At 42.8% G+C, this 21,350-nt stretch overlaps 1 protein-coding gene across 4 annotated transcripts in view; it reads right to left on the bottom strand.

Moving 5' to 3' along the window:
- Positions 1-21,350, bottom strand: part of LOC137627859 (zinc finger protein 277-like) — a 75,066-nt gene that overhangs the window by 42,968 nt on the left and 10,748 nt on the right. Inside the window, exon 2 of one of the 4 annotated variants that reach the window (XM_068359285.1) lies at positions 9,052-11,236. The exons of the other annotated variants lie outside the window; for them this stretch is intronic. Within the exon in view, the coding sequence (XP_068215386.1) occupies positions 9,159-10,949 (1,791 nt within the window). The 5' untranslated portion in view covers positions 10,950-11,236 and the 3' untranslated portion in view covers positions 9,052-9,158. Of the gene's footprint in view, positions 1-9,051; positions 11,237-21,350 lie in introns of those variants that run through there. 4 annotated transcript variants of the gene reach the window in all.

Here is a 21,350-nt window from a genome sequence, read left to right as displayed (position 1 = left end):
AACCTTAGTTTGAAAAGCAAGATGCTATAACCCAAAGGGCTCCAGAGACAAATACCCCATAGAGGAAAGGAAACCAGGAAAAAATAAATTACAAGAGAAGCAATGAACAACTAAAATAAAATATTTTAAGAACATTAACAACATTAAAATAGATCTTTCATATATAAACTATAAAAGCTTAAAAAAAAGGAAGAGAAATAAGAAAGTGTGCCCGAGTGCACCCTCAAGCAGTGAAATCAAGGCCATATCTAGCTCTGAAGGGAAAATATTTTTCCTGCGGAACAAGTTAAGGGCAACAGAATTCATTATTCTATTTACCTAATAACAATACCTTTACTGGTTGCACAGATAATCCATCCCTATCAACAGAAATTCCTTGACTCCCAAATAAAAAAACTGAGCCAGTGGCATAGAAAACTTGATTATTATTATTATTATTACTTGCCAAGCTACAACCCTAGCTGGAAAAGCAGGATGCTATAAGTCCAGGGGCTCCAACAGGGAAAATAGCCCAGTGAGGAAAGGAAACAAGGAAAAATAAAATATTTTAAGAACAGTAACATTAAAATAAATACTGCATTTCCTATATAAACTAGAAAAACTTTAACAAAACAAGAAGATAAATTAGATAGAACAGTGTGGCCGAGTGTACCCTTAAGCAAGAGAACTCCAACCCAAGACAGTGGAAGACCACGGTACAGAGACTATGGCACTACCCAAGCTCTAATCACTGAAATATTATAATTGGGAATTACACAGAATAGGAGAAATTGCAATGAAATGACAACCTTGTAAATAAAAAAACCCTCTTTCATATCCTGGTAGAAATGTGAAAAGCAACAACAAGCACGCTGTGTGTCAAAGAACAAACAGATCATTTATTTGAAAATTAATTAGCCATTAATGTGAAGATGTCACCAGAAAGCATGGGTGGTAAACACATTTCGGAATGGAAATCTCAACTCCATCTGTAGTGCATACGCAGATGATACTACTCTCTTTGCATCAATTCCATCTCCTGAACATAGATCTGGGAACATCAGAAAGTTCAAATTTGGTGATACTGTATAGTATTGTGGTAGGCTCAGAGGGTAATCATACACCAAATCAAGTGATACAAATGACTAGAGACATGGAGAGGTGGAGGCGACTGATCGTCAATGCGTAGGACACAGAACGGCACTTCACTATTATTATTATACTATTATTACTAGCTAAGCTACAAGCCTAGTTGGAAAAGCATGATGCTATAAGCCCAAGGGCTCCAACAGGGAAAAATAGCCCAGTGAGGAAAGGAAACAAAGAGTAAATAAACTCCAAGAGAAGTAATGACAATCAAAAATAAAAATGTTTCAAGATAATTAACATCAAATTAGATCCATCATATATAAACTATAAATACTTCATAAAAACAAGAGGAAGAGAAACAAGACAGAAAGAGCATGCCCATGTGTACCCTCAAGCAAGCAAACTCTAACCTAAGACAGTGGAAGACCATGGTACAGAGGCTATGGCACTATCCAAGACTAGAGAACAATGGTTCGATTTTGAAGTGTCCGTCTAGAAGATCTGCTTCCCATAGCTAAAGTCTCTTCTACCCTTACCAAGAGGATAGTAGCCACTTAATAATTACAGTGGAGTAGTTAACCCCTTGAGTGAAGAAGTACTGTTTGGTAGTCTTAGTGTTGTCAGGTGTATGAGGACAGATGAAAAGGTGAAAAGAACAGGTAATGTTATTTTTGTTGAACAGATCAAGACTGGTCTTCTTGCAGTTGCATAGTTTATCTAATATTCATTTAACAATTTGGTTATAGTTTTATTTTTTCATTTCTCTTTTATAAGTAATTTTTTTTACTTCCCAGTATTGTATCCTTTCTGCACAGGACAGCTTTTCCTATTGAAGCCTTTGGGATTGTAGCACTATATTTTCCAGAGTATGGGAGCAGCTTGGCTAGTAGGCATAATAATGAAATGACAGCCTGAAACACTTCTATACAGTACTGACTTAAACATAATTCAGCTCTTTACCTTTTTCCCCAATTCTCACCCCCTTTTCTGTTTTCCTTTTTTTTCCATAGGAGTTCTGCCTAACTACTACAACCTTTCTTTTTGCTATCTTTAGTACTCAGTCTGCGAACAAGGAAATTCCATTGCTCTATACCAACTACACACAAATTTACATGAAAATTTACCCAAATACTTGCTCAAACTCATTTTGCTATTTCGCATTCAGAGCCCAAGGAGCTCAACGATAATAAAAACAAAGCTTTTAGTCTTGGAACCTATTGGACCAATAGTACACATCATATTAAAAAATTATGACATTATGGTAACTCTTCATAAAGGTTTTTAATCCTTGGTAAGATACATATTCCAATAAAATGTTATTTTTATAATAAAATAAATTTTTGAATATACTTACCCGGTGATTATATAAGCTGCAACTCTGTTGCTCGACAGAAAACTCTACGTTAAAAATCCGCCAGCGATCGCTATGCAGGTAGGGGGTGTACATCAACAGCGCCATCTGTCGGGCAGGTACTCAGTACTCAATGTAAACACAGAACTCAATTTTCTCCTCGGTCCACTGGGTCTCTATTGGGGAGGAAGGGAGGGTCCTTTAATATATAATCACCGGGTAAGTATATTCAAAAATTTATTTTATTATAAAAAGAACATTTTTCAATATTAAACTTAGCCGGTGATTATATAAGCTGAATCACACCCAGGGGGGTGGGTAGAGACCAGCAATAATTGTTTACATTATTATGAGCTAAGGATTTTTTATTTCATTTTAGCAGTTATTCAAAATAACAAACATAAAATAAATAAGTACCTGGTAAGGAAGTCGACTTGAACAATTACTCTGCCTTTTTAAGTACGTCTTCCTTACGGAGCCTCGCGATCCTCTTAGGATGCTGAGCGACCCCTAGGAGCTGAAGTATCAAGGGTTGCAACCCATACAACAGGACCTCATCAAAACCTCTAATCTAGGCGCTTCTCAAGAAATGACTTTGACCACCCGCCAAATCAAGTAGGATGCGAAAGGCTTCTTAGCCTTCCGGACAACCCAAAAACAATAATAAAACATTTCAAGAGAAAGATTAAAAAGGTTATGGAATTAGGGAATTGTAGTGGTTGAGCCCTCACCCACTACTGCACTCGTTGCTACGGATGGTCCCAGAGTGTAGCAGTTCTCGTAAAGAGACTGGACATTCTTAAGATAAAAAGACGCGAACACTGACTTGCTTTTCCAATAGGTTGCGTCGATTATACTTTGCAGAGATCTATTTTGTTTAAAGGCCACGGAAGTTGCGACAGCTCTAACTTCGTGTGTCCTTACCTTCAGCAAAGCTTGGTCTTCCTTATTCAGATGGGAATGAGCTTCTCGTATTAACAGTCTGATAAAATAGGATAAAGCATTCTTTGACATAGGCAAAGATGGTTTCTTAACTGAACACCATAAAGCTTCAGACGGGCCTCGTAAAGGTTTAGTTCGTTTTAAATAGAACTTAAGAGCTCTTACAGGGCATAAGACTCTTTCTAGTTCATTTCCAACCATACGATAAGTTTGGAATATCGAACGATATTGGCCAAGGCCGAGAAGGCAGCTCGTTTTTGGCTAGAAAACCAAGTTGTAGAACATGTAGCCGTTTCGGATGAGAATCCGATGTTCTTGCTGAAGGCATGAATCTCACTGACTCTTTTAGCTGTGGCTAAGCATACCAGGAAAAGAGTCTTTAAGGTGAGATCTTTCAGGGAGGCTGATTGTAGCAGTTCGAACCTGTCTGACATAAGGAATCTTAGTACCACGTCTAAATTCCAACCAGGTGTAACCAAACGACGCTCCTTCGTGGTCTCAAAAGACTTAAGGAGGTCCTGTAGATCTTTATTGTTGGAAAGATCTAAGCCTCTGTGACGGAAGACTGATGCCAACATGCTTCTGTAACCCTTGATAGTGGGAGCTGAAAGAGATCGTTCTTTCCTCAGATATAAGAGGAAGTCAGCTATTTGAGTTACAGAGGTACTGGTCGAGGATACGGATACTGACTTGCACCAGTTTCGGAAGATTTCCCACTTCGATTGGTAGACTCTAAGGGTGGATGTTCTCCTTGCTCTAGCAATCGCTCTGGCTGCCTCCTTCGAAAAGCTTCTAGCTCTCGAGAGTCTTTCGATAGTCTGAAGGCATTCAGACGAAGAGCGTGGAGGCCTTGGTGTACCTTCTTTACGTGTGGCTGACGTAGAAGGTCCACCCTTAGGGGAAGTGTTCTGGGAACGTCTACTAGCCATCGAAGTACCTCGGTGAACCATTCTCTCGCGGGCCAGAGGGAAGCAACTAGCGTCAACCTTGTCCCTTCGTGAGAGGCGAACATCTGCAGTACCTTGTTGACAATCTTGAACGGAGGGAATGCATATAGATCTAGATGTGACCAATCTAGGAGAAAGGCATCTATATGAACTGCTGCTGGGTCCGGGATTGGTGAGCAAAATATTGGGAGCCTCTTGGTCATCGATGTTGCGAAGAGATCTATGGTCGGCTGGCCCCAGGTGGCCCAAAGTCTCTTGCATACATCCTTGTGGAGGGTCCATTCTGTTGGAATTATTTGTCCCTTCCGACTGAGACAATCTGCCATGACATTCAAGTTGCCTTGGATGAACCTCGTTACTAGTGATATGTCTAGACCTTTTGACCAGGTGAGGAGGTTCCTTGCGATCTCGTACAACGTCAGAGAGTAGGTCCCTCCTTGCTTGGAGATGTACGCCAAAGCCGTGGTGTTGTCCGAGTTCACCTCCACCACTTTGCCTTGAAGGAGAGACCTGAAGCTTTTCCAGGCCAGACGTACTGCCAGTAGCTCCTTGCAGTTGAAATGCATTGTCCTTTGACTCGAGTTCCATATTCCCGAGCATTCCCGACCGTCTAATGTCGCACCCCAGCCTACGTCCGATGCGTCCGAGAAGAGAACGTGGTTGGGAGTCTGAACAGTCAGGGGAAGACCCTCTCTTAGGTTGATATAGTCCTTTCACCAAGTCAGACAAGACTTTATCTTTTCGGAAACCGGGATCGAGACCGCTTCTAGCGTCTTGTCCTTTTTCCAGTGAAAAGCTAGATGGTATAGAAGAGGACGGAGGTGTAGTCTTCCTAGTGACACAAATTGATACACGGATGACAGCGTCCCTACCAGACTCATCCACAGCCTGACTGAGCAGCGTTCCTTCTTCAGCATCTTCTGGATGGATAGCAGGGCTGGGGGCTGATCGTCTTGTTCAGCAACGTCCTCATCAGAGGGTTCCTCATCCGAAACTGATGAGGAAACGGCAACGGAGTGGGCAACGTCTGACTCGCTGAATCCGGTCGCACTGGTGGATGCGTGACGGAGCCGGACGCAATATCATGGAACTGCTGCACAGTCTGTGAACTGTCAACAACCATGGGTGCGCGAGGAAGCACAGCGTCAACCCGAAACTGTCTAGACCGTCTGGGTTGTGCAGTCAACACCCTACCGGGTTGCTGAGGTTGACGCACTGCGTCACAACAAGTCACCTCTGCTGGTTGTTGAACGTCCTGAACGTCAACAACCACCTCCGAGCGTCGCTTAACGTCACCGTGCGGCTGGCAACCCACACTGGGTCGCATCGGTGGAGGAACCACCTCAACTGGCAGACGCGAGTAGGTTACCTCAGCGTCAACAGGGCGCACAACCGACCGGTTGGAAGGTTGTTGGCCAGAAGGTTCTTCTCCGCATTTAAGTCCTCTATCAAGGACGCAAGCTTGGACTGCATGTCTTGCAGCAAAGCCCATTTAGGGTCTACGGGAGCAGGTGTGGCAACAGACGGGGTTAGCGACTGAGGCGGAACCGTTTACCATCCCTGAAAGCCTTGTTATGCGTGACATAATAGTACAGCAAAACTTCAAAGGCTCGACAACAGCTGAGAAGTTGACCTGTAAACAACTTGGAGCGTCTCCTGGCTAGGCGCCAGGGAGAGTCTACCAGAATTGAGAAGTCTATCTGGGCAGAGGCATGAACTCCCAAGCCGAGAACTTCTCTCGTGTCATATCAGACTCTCGCTCTATAAACCAGTTTAAAAGAAGGGAAAGCAAAGGCTGTATCCCCCAAACTCCTCCTGGTGAAAAACCAGTCGCCTAGCCAACGTAACGCTCTCTAGGAGAGCGAGAGAGCACTAGCTTAAAAACAACGGCTTCGAAGTAGCTAGGCCTAGTGTAAGCTCTGACGTTTAGGCGAACGAGGAGCAGCAGTTACAAGATCCGGACGAAGATCCTTAAAAAAAATCATCATGATTTAATTAAAGTCCATAGGAGGCTAAGCAGCTTAAGGCTCCTCTCCATCTGACAGAGTCCTCAAGGGAATATCAGTAGGAGGGAGAACAGCCACTTCCTCATCTACAGGAACCTTGTCCGATAAAAGCCGAGTCTCTCACTGGTGCATTAGTAGCGGACCAGAACGCAACGTCATGTAACTGCTTGACAGTCTGTGAACTGTCAACAACTGAACTGTCAACCACAACAGGTGTGTGAGGACGTACAGCGTCCACTCGAGACTGCTTTGACTGCCTAGACTGAGCAGTCAAAACAACTCTAGAATGCGGAGGTTGACGCACAGCGTCAAAACAAGTCAACTCCGATTGTTAGTGAACGTCTAGAACGTCAACAGGAGTATCAGCCAGTGGCCTAACGTCCAAATGCAGCTGAAAAACCACATGAGACCGCATCGAGTGTGGTTCTAAACAACCTGACTGACGTGACTAGGCTACGCCAACGTCAACAGTAAGCACAAAGGAACGTTAGGTTGGCTGAAAGCCAGGATATCGATGAGATAAACGGCTAGACTCAACGGACTAATCGGCAGAATAGTCTTCCATAAGGGAGGCAAGCATATACTGCATGTTTTGCCATATAACCCCTTAAGGATCAACGGAAATGGTTGTGGTAATAGACGAGGGTAACGTCTGTGACCGCAACACTTTGCCTACAAAAAAAGACTTCGGAGTCTGTGTTACGCTTTTGTTAGGCGGCGAGCAGTTATCCGATGACTGCATAGGGTCAGAGCTGTCCTAATGGCTGTAACCAGGACGCTGGACCTGTCCTGAAAGGACTGACTTTCGCTTAAGGGCTTCGAAACCTTGTGACAGGTTTCTTATGCGAAAAGCCTACGGATGGCGAGGAGAAACAACGTCTCTCTCGTCTTATGGTAGGGGAGATTTTGGTAAGATACACCCGATACCATAGAGGGAAAACGTCTGTTCGTTGGTCAAGGCCTCTCGAACCCATAAGTCGTTCGACATTACTTCTCCCCTGGGCTTGGGAGCTTGCAAGAGGTCCCGGACTAGGTGAACGACAGGCACGAACAGACGAACCCTCGGACGCAACACTGTAACACTTTGCGCCTCGGACGCAACACTGTAACACTTTGCGCATATCACTTTATCACTTCGATTTTCTGTTTTGCACTTATTTCTACCTGAAACACGCAATTCTACCCTTCATTAAAAGGTAGTAATTGCGAAATAAGTCGTATAATGCAAGTTCATAATACCAGCAAAAAACAGAAAACATATTTTAAGATAAAAAGAAAAATCAGTGGCTGGGAAAGAGACTAAACACTAGTTCATATAACTACGTTTTCAATCTCTCACCGCACATAGCCTGGGGACGAGAATAAAAACCTAAAAACGTTTTATCCTTCCTCCCCGTACAGAGACTAGGGACGAGAGTAACACGAGAACAACGTTACCCGCTTGAACGGAACGTTTTCTCTCCTCTCTCTCCCTCCGTTTCTATCTCTCTCTCTCTCTCTCTTTCTCTCTTGATTTCGCACCTAAGAGAAGAGCCCAATTATTTTTTGTCAAAAAAACATGTTATTTGACTAAAGGAAAAAACTGAAAGGTTTTTCAAATAAAAAGTTCCTTTAAATTAGAATTTAAAACATTTAAGCTAAGAAAGAATGAACAAAACGTCAGAATCGATTTACTCTTACTGCAAAGTGAAACCGTGATACACTCTCTCTCTATCGTAACGATAGAGCGCATGTTGAACGTCCTGAACGTCAACAACTGCGTAGCATAAAAAACTAAACGTTAGTTCATCTTTGAAAACAGTACGAAGACTATCAAAGAAATTCTTTCATAAAATATTACATTTAAAAAGTTTTAAATTCTTTAAAAGCTAATTACGATATAAAGGGCTCAACGTTGATTAACTTCGGTTCCAAGTTAGGACCGCCTACTATCAGGAAAGGTCGCATATAAACAAAACATTAAAATTTATTTTTATATGTTTATAATAAATGGAAAGTTAATCGAAGAGGCCTAATAAAGGCGGAGAGATATAAAATATATAGATCTATAACGAGATAAGATAATTACTAAAAACCTAAACACACTTCCGTCTAAGGGAAGGGTCGGCCATTTAAAAGTGAAAGAAAGTCCATACTCTCTTTGTCACCATAATTAAATCTATCCAAAACGAGTTCAAGTTTTGAGATGAAGATAAAACACCTGCATAGCGAAAGCTCAAAACTAGAATAGTGTACTTCACCAAATAGTTGTGAAAACAAATCCAGTTAGCAACAGCGAATTAGTAGGTCTTGCCGGTAGCCCGACAGAGAGAAAATTGAGTTCTGTGTTTACATTGAGTACTGAGTACCTGCCCGACAGATGGCGCTGTTGATGTACACCCCCTACCTGCATAGCGATCGCTGGCGGATTTTTAACGTAGAGTTTTCTGTCGAGCAACAGAGTTGCAGCTTATATAATCACCGGCTAAGTTTAATATTGAAAAAACAGATATCCACTATAGTGGGGATGAGGGAGGGAAATCAAATGAACTTTGAGTTGATATTACATCACCTTTATGTGATCGTGCCTCTGAATCGCGTAGCCATTTGCTTTCGAGATTACAAATTTCTGTTTTTTATCTTCAAAAAGTTTGAACTTTAAAACCATTTAGTAAAATAAATATTTGGGAAGGGGCATTGATATAATAAAACCTAGTATTGTACTGTACTTAGGAAAGAAGAAAATAATTAATTAGCAAAAATCTTTTAATATTTAAGAAGGTACAGTAAAGAACTTAAGATATTAATTTTAAAAAATTTATCTTAATATGAAAATAACAATATCAATAGACAATAAATTCACTACTAATCAAATTGTACAACATGATTTGCCATATTTTCCAGCAATTCCTGTCGCAATTTTTTGTCATTCAGAATTGATGGTGGTATGTGCACATCCTCACTGAACACATTTTCCACTGAACTGGCCTGTGGATTGTCTGTGGTGTCTTCATCGGAGTCTCCAGCCTCCCTAAGTTTTTGTAATAAAATGTCTCCTTCAAATACAGGCTGTAACCATTTTGAATCCTCAAACATATGTGACTCTGGAAGAACATTGTGTCCTTCCAGCACTCTATGTTCTTCCATAGAAATCATATTATCGAACACTTGTCCACAAAAGTAGCATTCACTTCTAGCCGTTCGCCAACGTATATAATTGATAAGTTTCACCTGATTATAAAAAGGTTGGCCACTGACGACTTCGATAAAATCAAAACAATGTAGAACGCGCATATGATTGTAAATCATCGTGTGAGGATACTCTCCTATGGCCGAGTAAGGGCAAAACAAGCACATAGCAATAGCGTCCGCGTCATTGGCACCAGTTATTTCCTCTCTTAATTTATTGTCCTCTAGAATAGAATCGTTGAACAAAACTACATCTTCGGGAAGGATAGCTTTCCCGTCATCGGAAAAAGAGGAGTCGCTTATTTCAGTATCTTCTAAATGATACAGCAACCCATCATTTTCAAGCACAGGGATAAGATATTGAGAATGGTCCCATACTGAACTAGGGGGCAAATGGCAGTGATTGGCCTCAATCATGTGTTTAAGAAGTGCTTCGCGAGAGGAAAATTTCAAAGGGCATAAGAAACAAAGACAATCACCCATAAAATGTCTAATGCAATTTATCACTTTAACCTGTTCATAGAATGTAAAACCTTTCGTAACGTTTTCAAAATCAAATTTGTGATAAGCTGCCATATGATTAAAAAGACCTCCTGGAACTTTGCTCGTTGTGAAATCACAGAAGAGGCAGGTGGTTGGAGGCACGTGGTCCTCTTGCCAGTCCGTCCAGAGGGGATCTCCTAAGCCTTGGCCTCTTTCCTCTTCGTGCAAACTCTCCAAGTCACTTTCAAAAGTACGATCGTGCTTAGCTTGTTCCCACGGAGTTCCTGGTTTTAAATAATTCAGGAGATAAAATTTATCGTACATTTTGTTTTTAGGATTGAGACACCGATGCTGTTTCTTCCGCATGTGCACTCTCAGGACTACGTGAGTTTTAAATGTATACTCGCAAAATAGGCACTGCAACTTCCTTAACTTGTCATGCATAATATCGAGTAACCGAGCACCGAAGACAATATCGTCCGGTTTTCCAACGGAAAATCCATGGCTGAAGGTGAGATGTTGAAAGCACTTGGCTACACCACCTGTTATAGTTTCACTGCAATAGATGCACTGGCGTGAGAAAGTGTTGTCTTGCATTTCCCTCTCCTTCATCTTTAAAACATACTTGAGCTTCAATTTACTCAAAGCTGACCTTATCTCTTTATCTTCTGGAAGTTTACTACATAAAAGATAGTAGGTTTCAGTCGGAAATTTAGCTCCCGGCTCGGTGTTTGTGTTGAAAATTATACAGTAATCTTTCAAGTCTACATACTGTAACTTTCCCCAGTAGGATACATACTGTCGGAGATCAGCAATTTCCTCCACTTCTCCAATGACAAACTTGTGCACCATAAGGAGGTGTTTCAAAAATGGCTGCTCATCCTCTGTTATACTGAACTGTTCATTACAGAAAATACATTGAACTGGTTCCTCAGAATCAAAATTCAAATCCAAAGTGGCAAAATCAGATCCATATGCATCCATGATGGAAATTTATTTATATTCTGGACTAATTTCAAAAAGAAAAAGTCCTATTATAATGGCTAGAATTCTGTTAAGCCGAACAGGTCAAATACTGAAATACTCCATTAATACATGTAAATCTATACAGTCCAAGTAAATGAGCCTATGCTTTCACCATCTTGAAAATCTGGAGCTACCAAGCTTGAAAAGCATTGGCTTTACAAAGCTTCATGTCTTGACTCATTAAAGGTGATTCATAACTCACCAGCCATGTCAAAATGGGGGCCACACATACTGTCCGGCAGCACCTGGAGATCAAAATGACCAGAATTAGCAACAATTTCTCTCTAAATCAAGTCAAATATTACGGGACTGAATGGTGAAGTCAGTCTTCTTAAGTGGATAAATTGAAAATAAACTAAAGTCTGACATCAGGGGATTCAAATACTCAGTACAGTCAAGAGAGACCACTGGATAATTCTACATTTTACCCAGTCCTTACAATAATTAATTACAAGTATCATTACAGGAATCATTCACTGGCAGCTATGTTACCATTATTAATACTAGCAAAGCTGCATCCCTAAATAAGAAAGCTAATAAATACAATGAGCCAAAGGAGCTCCATTAGGAATAACAGCCAAATACCAAAATGCAAATAGGTACAAAGTAAAAAATGTTATTTTCATTAGTAAAATAAATTTTTGAATATACTTACCCGATAATCATGTAGCTGTCAACTCTGTTGCCGACAGAAATCTACGGTCGGGATACGCCAGCGATCGCTATACAGGTGGGGGTGAACACCACAGCGCCATCTGTGGTCAGGTACTCCAGTACTTCTTGTCAACACCACCTCAATTTTTTCCTCGGTCCACTGGTTCTCTATGGGGAGGAAGGGTGGGTCAATTAAATCATGATTATCGGGTAAGTATATTCAAAAATTTATTTTACTAATGAAAATAACATTTTTCAATATTAATCTTACCCGATAATCATGTAGCTGATTCACACCCAGGGTGGTGGGTGGAGACCAGCATACATGTTAACAAAGAAGCTAAGTATCCCGTATTTTATTTTATTAGTTATTCAAAAATAACATAAAATAAATAAGTACCTGGTAAGGAAGACGACTTGAACCATTACTCTGCCTTTATTAAGTACGTCTTTCTTACTGAGCGTAGCGGTCCTCTTAGGATGCTGAACGACTCTTAGGTGCTGAAGCATAAAGGGCTGCAACCCATACTAAAGGACCTCATCACAACCTTTAACCTCGGCGCTTCTCAAGAAAGAATTGACCACCCGCCAAATCAACAAGGATGTGGAAGGCTTCTTAGCCGACCGTACAACCCATAAAAAGTATTCAAGAGAAAGGTTAAAAAGGTTATGGGATTATGGGAATGTAGTGGCTGAGCCCCCGCCTACTACTGCATTCGTTGCTACGAATGGTCCCAGGGTGTAGCAGTTCTCGTAAAGAGACTGGACATCTTTGAGATAGAATGATGCGAACACTGACTTGCTTCTCCAATAGGTTGCATCCATAACACTCTGCAGAGAACGGTTCTGTTTGAGGGCCACTGAAGTAGCCACAGCTCTCACTTCATGTGTCCTTACCTTCAGCAAAGCAAGGTCTTCTTCCTTCAGATGAGAATGTGCTTCCCTAATCAGGAGCCTGAATAGGTAAGAAACTGAGTTCTTAGACCTTGGAAGAGAAGGCTTCTTGATAGCACACCATAAGGCTTCTGATTGTCCTCGTAAAGGTTATGACCTTTTTAGATAGTACCTAAGAGCTCTAACTGGGCAAAGTACTCTCTCCAGTTCGTCCCCCACCAAGTTGGACAGGCTTGGGATCTCGAACGACTTAGGCCAAGGACGTGAAGGAAGCTCGTTTAGCAAAAAACCGAGCTGCAAGGAACATGTAGCCGTTTCAGATGTGAAAACTATGTTCCTGCTGAAGGCGTGGATCTTACTTACTCTTTTAGCTGTTGTCAAGCACACGAGGAAAAGAGTTTTTAATGTGAGGTCCTTAAAAGAGGCTGATTGGAGAGGTTCAAATCTTGATGACATAAGGAACCTTAGGACCACGTCTAGATTCCAGCCTGGAGTGGACAACCGACGTTCCTTTGAGGTCTTAAAAGACCTAAGGAGGTCCTGTAGATCTTTGTTGGTGGAAAGATCCAAGCCTCTGTGGCGGAAAACCGCTGCCAACATACTTCTGTAACCCTTAATCGTAGGAGCTGAAAGGGATCTTACGTTCCTTAGATGTAACAGGAAGTCAGCAATCTGGGTTACAGTGGTACTGGATGAGGAAACTGCATTGGCCTTGTACCAGCTTCGGAAGACTTCCCCTTTAGACTGATAGACTCTGAGAGTGGATGTCCTCCTTGCTCTGGCAATCGCTCTGGCTGCCTCCTTCGAAAAGCCCCTAGCTCTTGAGAGTCTTTCGAAAGTCTGAAGGCAGTCAGACGAAGAGCGTGGAGGTTTGGATGTACCTTCTTTACGTGAGGTAGACGTAGAAGGTCCACTCCTAGAGGAAGAGTCCTGGGAATGTCGACCAGCCATTGCAGTACCTCTATGAACCATTCTCTCGGGGGCCAGAGCGGAGCCAACCAACGTCAGCCGTGTCCCTTTGCGAGAGGCGAACTTCTGAAGTACCCTGTTGACAATCTTGAACGGCGGGAATGCATACAGGTCGAGATGGGACCAATCCAGCAGAAAAGCATCCACGTGAACTGCTGCTGGGTCTGGAATCGGAGAACAATACAACGGGAGCCTCTAGGTTATCGAGGTAGCGAACAGATCTATGGTTGGCTGACCCCACAGGGCCCAAAGTCTGCTGCAAACATTCTTGTGAAGGGTCCACTCTGTGGGGATGACCTGACCCTTCCGGCTAAGGCGATCTGCCATGACATTCATATCGCCCTGAATGAACCTCGTTACCAGCGTGAGCTTTCGATCTTTTAACCAGATGAGGAGGTCCCTTGCGATCTAGAACAACTTCCACGAATGAGTCCCTCCCTGCTTGGAGATGTAAGCCAAGGCTGTGGTGTTGTCAGAGTCCACCTCCACCACCTTGTTAAGCTGGAGGGACTTGAAGTTTATCAAGGCCAGATGAACCGCCAACAGCTCCTTGCAATAGATGTGAAGTGTCCTTAGCTCCTGATTCCATGTTCCCGAGCATTCCTGTCCGTCCAAAGTCGCACCCCAGCCCGTGTCTGATGCGTCAGAGAAGAGACGGCGGTCGGGTTTCTGAACAGCCAAAGGTAGACTTCCTTGAGAAGAAAGCTGTTCTTTCACCACGTGAGAGTAGACCTCCTCTCTTCGGAAACAGGAACTGAGATCGTCTCTAGCGTCATGTCCTTTATCCAGTGAGCCGCTAGATGATACTGAAGGGGGGGAGGTGGGGTCTCCCTAACTCGATGAACAGGGCCAGCGATGAAAGTGTCCCTGTTAGACTCATCCACTACCTGACTGAGCATCGGTTCCTTCTCAGCATGCTCTGGATGCAATCTAGGGCTTAGTATATCTTTGGGGCCGACGGAAAAGCCCGAAAAGCTCGACTCTGAAGATCCATACCCAGGTAGACAATGGTCTGGGATGGGACGAGCTGGGACTCCTCAAAATTGACCAGGAGGCCCAGTTCCTTGGTCAGATCCATAGTCCATCTGAGAATCTCCAGACAGCGACGACTTGTGGGAGCTCTTAAAAGCTAGTCGTCTGACGGAGCCGGACACAAGATCATGGTACTGCTGCACAGTCTGTGAACTGTCAACCATGGGGAAGCGAGGAAGTACAGTGACAACCCGAAGCTGTCTAGACTGTCTGGGTCGTACAGACAACTCCTTATCGGGTTGCTGAGGTTGCCGCACTGCGTCACAACAAGACACTTCTGCTGGTTGTTGAACGTCTTCCCAGTGACACACTGACTCCGTAAACAAAAAATCCTCTAACAAGGACTAAGCTTGGACTGCATGTCTTGCAACACAGCTCAAGGTCTATGGGAGCAGGTGTGGTAACAGACGGGGTTAGCGACTGAAGTGGAACCATTACCCTCCCTGGAAGCATGCTATGCTTAAATAAAAGTCCATAGGAGGCTAAGCAGCTAAAGGCTCCTCTCCAAATGACAGAGTCCTCAAGGGAAAATCAGAAGGAGGGAGAATAGCACTTTCTCATCTACAGGAACCATATCCGAGAAAAGCTAAGTTCTCTCAGTGAGGGTTTCACTGGTGCAAAAGCAGCAGACTAGAAGGCAACGTTATGAAACTGCTTGACAGTCTAGTGAGTTGGCAACAACCAAAGATGTGTGACTGAGAAGCATGCGGTAAGGTATGCAGAGCATGCTGTAAGGTAAGCAGAGCATGTTGCATGGCGTGCGGCTTATGCTGCATGGGATGAGGCTCATGCTGCATGGGATGAGGCTCATGCTGCATGGTATGAGACTCATGCTGCATGGGATGAGGCTCAAGCTGCAAGGGATGAGGCTTATGCCGCATGCGTTGAGGAGGATGCCGCATAGTATGAGGTTCCTGCCTCATGGGTTGAGGCGGTTGCCGCATAGCATGAGGCTCCTGCCTCATGGTTTGAGGAGGATGCCGCATAGCATGAGGCTCCTCATAAGCATGAGGCTGCCTCATGGGTAGAGGAGGATGTCGCATAGCATGAGGCTCCTGCCTCATGGGTTGAGGAGGATGTCGCATAGCATGAGGCTCCTGCCTCATGGTTTGAGGAGGATGCCGCATAACATGAGGCTCCTGTGAGGTTCCTGCCTCAAGAGTTGCGTCTGCCTCAAGGGTTGAGGAGGTAGCTGCGCAGAGAGAGGCTCATGCTGTGAAGAATGCGGTTGCTGCATGCGTTGAGGCGGCTGCCTCATAGCATGAGGTTCCTCAAGAGTTGAGGCTCTTGCCTCAAGAGTTGAGGTTCTTGCCTCAAGAGTGGAGGTGGCTGCCGCAAGAGTTGAGGTTGCTGCCTCAAGGATGGTGGAGGTTGCCGCAACGCAAGAGGTTGCTGCAAAGCGCTGGTATCTGGCAACTCCCAATGCGGCAGCTCACGCGTGGAGGTAGGTTGAGGAACCTCAACATCATACGTCTGGCAGGGTGGACTGCGCAGAGGTGGAGTTGAGGTTGCTGCCTCGAGGATGGTGGAGGTTGTCGCACCGCAAGAGGTAGCTGCCTCGAGGATGGAGGAGGTAGTCGCAACGCATGAGGCTCCTACCTCAAGGGTAGAGGAGGTTGCTGCAAAGCATAAGGCTCCTGCCTCAAGTGTTGAGGAGGTTGCCGCGTGGCAAGAGGCTCCTGCCTCAAGGAAAGTGGAGGTTGCTGCACAGAGCTGGTATCTGGCAACTCCCAATGCGGCAGCTCACGCATGGAGGTAGCTTGAGGAACCTCAACATCATACGTCTGGCAGGCTGGACTGCGTAGAGGTGGAGGAGCGCTCGCAGGAGGAGGTGTGTTAACCTTCTCTGCCTGAAACTCCTGCATCAACACCGCAAGCTGAGACTGCATTGTCAGCAGCATAGACCACTAGAGTTTAAGAAAGACAACAACAAACGGAGCTACTGTCCGTTGAAACTGAGGGTCTAAAACAGCTGGTGCGGCAACAGACGGAGTTACTGTCTGTTGCGATACCACCTTGCCTCTCTGGGAGGTGTGCAGTTGTCGTACTGCAGCAAGTCCGAACTGACCCAGTGCTAATGGCACCACCTAGGAGTTGGACTTGCGCGGAAGGGACCGACTTGCACTTAAAAGCTGCAAGATTTGGTCCATGGTTTCTGCGAGAAACCTCTTCCGCAGACGAGGAATAAATGGGCTCTCTCGTCTTTGTGTGGGTGGGGTGATCACGTCGGCTACGTGAGTTGGTTACACCCGAAACCACGGAGGGAAACGTCTGTTCGTCGATCAAGGCCTGCTGAACCCATAAGTCCTTCGACATTACTTCTCCCCTGGGCTTGGGAGCTTGTAAGAGGTCCCAGACTAGGCGAACAACTGGCACGAACAGACGAACCCTCGAACGCAACACTGTAACACTTTGCGCTTATCACTTTATCACTTTTGATTTTCTGTTTGCACTTATTTCACTGAACTCGAAACTTTAAGTGGTTTGTACCTGAAACACGCAATTCTATCCTTCATTAAAAGTTAGTAATTGCGAAAACAGTATTACAATGTAACAGAAAAACATAATGAAAGATAAATAATTCAGTGGCTGGAAAAGAGACTAAACACTAGATCAAATAAACTACGTTTAAAATCTCTCACCGCATAAAGTCTGAGAACAAGAATAAAACTCTAGAAACGTTTACCTTCTTCCCCTAAAGAGACTAGGGAGAAGAGCAAAAACGATAACAATGTTACCCGCTTGAACGAAACGTTTATCCTCCTCTCTCTCCCTCCGTCTCTATCTCTCTCTCTCTCTCTCTCTTGACTTAGCACCTGAGAGAAGAGCCCAATTATATATATCGTTAAAACATATTATTGTTAAAGGAAAAAAACTGAAAGGTTTCCCAAATAAAAAGTTCCTTTATTAGAATTAAAACCATTTAAGCTAAGAAAGAATGAACAAAACGCTAGAATCGGTTTACTCTTACTGCAACGTGACACCGTGATAGACTCTCTCTCTATCGTAACGATAGAGCGCAAGTTGAACGTTCTGAACGTCAACAACTGCAGAGACAAAACAAAACGTTAGTTCAACTTTGAAAACAGTACAAGACTATCAAAGAAATTCTTTCAAAAACATTAAAATAGCATAATATGTTAACAGGTAAAAACGAAATGACGGGCTCAATGTTAATTAACTTCGGTTCCAAGAAAAGACCGCCTACTATTAGGAAAGGTCGAATATAAACAAATATAAAAATTAATTTTAATAAGTTTATAATAAAAGGAAGTTAATCAAAGAGGCCTATAAAAGGCGGAGAGATATAAAATAAATCTATAACTTTGTTAAGCAAAATTAAGAGAGTCTATACTCTCTTCGACACCAACCCTTCCGTCTAAGGGAAGGGTCGGCCATTTAAAAGTGAAAGAGAGTTCATTCTCTCTTCGTACCAAAATTAAATCAAAAATTAAATCAAATTAATTCCAAAAACTTGCTAAGCTAATGATATAGCTTCCTGAATAGCGAAGGCTAAACTCTAGAGCAAATACATCACCAAATCGTGAGCAATAACTCCAGAATCAACAGCGTATCCATGTAGGTCTAGCCGGAGGCACGACAGAGGAAAAATTGAGGTGGTGTTGACAAGAAGTACTGGAGTACCTGACCACAGATGGCGCTGTGGTGTTCACCCCCACCTGTATAGCGATCGCTGGCGTATCCCGACCGTAGATTTCTGTCGGCAACAGAGTTGACAGCTACATGATTATCGGGTAAGATTAATATTGAAAATAACCAAATAGAAGAAACTATAGCAAAAACAAAAAATTCTAATTGCCTCATGTGAGTCTGCTTTACTCGCTAAAATGTACACATTTGCACCCAGTTTTGGTGTCTTTTGACAGGCCAGATGGTACTACACTGGATCCTCTCTGGTTACGGTTCATTTTCCCTTTGCCTACACACACACTGAATAGTCTGGCCCACTCTATACATATTCTCAACTATCCTCATACATCTGACAACACAGATTACCAAACAATTATTCTTCACTCAAGGGGTTACTGCACTAATTGTTCAGTGGCCACTTTCCTCTTGGTAAGGGTAGAAGAGACTTTAGCTATGGTAAGCAGCTCTTCTAGGAAAAGGAAACTCCAAAATCAAACCATTGTTCTCTAGTCTTCGGTAGTGCCATAGCCTCTGTACCATGGTCTTCCACTGTCTTGGTTTAGAGTTCTCTTGCTTGAGGGTACACTCGAGCACACTTTTCTATCCTATTTCTCTTCCGCTTGTTTTGTTAAAGTTTTCATAGTTTATATAGGAGATATTTATTTTAACATAATTACTCTTCTTAAAATATTCTAAATTCCTTTTTTTCCTTTCCTCCCTGGGCTATTTTCCCTGTTGGAGCCTCTGGGCTTATAGCATCCTGCTTTCCCAACTAGGGCTGTAGCTTAGCAAGTTATAATAATAATAATAATAATAATAATAAAGACTACTTCATGACTACAGTGATGGCTCCAGTAAGTTGGTTACAGTAGGGACAAAAGTTTTAGGGAACTATATGGTATTAAACATAACAGAACAGACAAGATACTTAGAATCAACAACATATTTTCTGTTGTGTGGTGGAGGGCTTAAGGAAGAATTTAATGCAAATACTATAAATCAATATCTTTATAAATCATGCACATAAATAGCTAACTGAACAGCAGTAGCTTGGATTATTACCAAAATAAAACCTTAAAAAATTTCTCAATACCTGTACAGTATATCTTTAAAAATAATTGTAGCTAAAGCATTATCGCTACAATTTTAAATGACCTGCATGTAGCATGCAGTTAAAGAAACAGTCAAAAGGATTTGAGCGATGGGCGTCTAATATCCTAGAGTCCAGACTTACAATTATTTCGGTTAAATCATTATTCGCTACATGTCCATTACTTCTAAATAATGTATTTTGTCATACAAGTTTTCACTGTGATACATGTGATACTAGAGATGAAGTTATTCATTTATGCTAATTTCAAAAATATTTGCTCAAAAATATAGCAGGCAAACCCAAACTCAAAGATTCAGCAAACACAGCATTAGTCTCGGTAGATAGGGTCATTGCAAATAAGAACATCTTCCCATGAAAGGATGAAAAAGTTTGCTATATTCACTCGGCACTCGTGTAGAGTAGGTGCACTTGTGGTACTGTATGACCAAGTCATGTTTGTCCCTAGACATCTGGTTTGATTCATTCTAAATAATTGTAGCAATATGGCCTAGCACTGGGACCTGGGAGGCCATTCAGTGATAAAGAGGCTGAACCTCCACAGCTGGATCCAGCTTTGCTCCTTCACATTCAGTTGGCCAAATACTGTAATGATCAGCCTCAACCTCAAAATGAAATTGCAACGGACCAATAATTGTGATGTCTATATTCCCATCTATGGGAATGTTTGAGGATGCCTTGACAGGTGGGGCACTCTCCTCCTGATCATCCAAGCATTGGGAGACAGAGGCCCAAAAGAAAAACCTTAATGTTACCATTCAAGTATTGCATACCATCTTTATGGAACCCCAAGCGATCACTTCTTTGTTAGATGGAAAGACTGCAGACAAAGTCAAGACAGCACTACAATCACAGACTACCTCATGCAACTGGGAGGGAAAACACTTCTGGCTCCCTTTGCGATCTGGAAAAAGATTTTTGCATGGGCTAAGGATCCCAATGGTTGAATAGTCATTAAGTTTTTCCCAGGTGCTTCGTATATCATCACTGATACTTTGAGTAGAAGGCTGTTAATTCTCCCATTTGAGTGGTTCCTGGATGTCATGGTCTGCTGAGCCCTATGAAAATTGTGGGTAAAGTCACAAGCCTGAAAAATAACCCCTCAAAAATATTTCTTAGCTCAGCATAACCCAGGAACACTGAGCAGAAATGCCATAATGCAAGTTTAGTGTAGTTCATGTCTACACCACCCTGCCTTTTTCAACAATTCCTTTGGAAGCTCTAGCTCTAAGGGACATCAAATAGGAAGAGGTTTTTGATAACTCCTTTATGGTCTCAGATGGCAGGATTCACACTCCTCATATACCTGACACTGGCTTACTCACAAAGCTGCTTCTTCTAAGGAGGCTCCTCTACCAGTTGTGCTTCCACAGGTTCCATGAGAGATTAGGCTCCATACAATTACCAGCAAAGAAATTATCCAGTTCCAACTACAAGGGCCTTTTCAGAGGTTACTTCTACATTTACCACCATACTATGTGGAACTTCAACAACCATTCTTTACCAAGGGAAATAAGTCAAATTTGCCTGCTTATAATATACCAAGTCCTGATTTTGTGAATTTCATTATTTGGGTGAAAAGAATATTTTTATTTTCTTGACTTCAGCATTGTCTACCCACCAAATTGGGATGGATTTGGCATTACAAAATCTACATCCACTTTATGACCATTTGAAAGGCAGCTGTTGTATTCTGATGTTGAAAACCTTTTTCCTCTTAGTTCTGGGTACTTTGAGGAGTTAGTGAACTCTATGCCTTGTCTTCTTTCCCACGGTTATCCGTACATTAAGAGGTCGTTTGCCTGATGTGCCCTCTATCAAAGGCATCTTCTTTCCACCAAACCACTTCTCTCTATATTTTCCTTCACCTTATCTCGCCATTTAATTCTCTGCCTCCCTCTTGATCTTCTCCACCTAACAGGTTCCTCCCAAGCCACCCTCACCTCCATCCATTCTCAACACGTACATCATCTCAGTCGTAACACTCTAATCATCTCTATAATCTTTACTTCACCTGCCATTCTTCTTCTTTCATAATTTTCCAATCT

Source organism: Palaemon carinicauda, chromosome 35 (genome assembly GCF_036898095.1).
Source record: "Palaemon carinicauda isolate YSFRI2023 chromosome 35, ASM3689809v2, whole genome shotgun sequence".
NCBI classification, from domain to species: Eukaryota; Metazoa; Arthropoda; class Malacostraca; order Decapoda; family Palaemonidae; genus Palaemon; species Palaemon carinicauda.
Note: the sequence above shows the minus strand (reverse complement) of the source record. Positions and strands in the feature narration are given on the sequence as shown.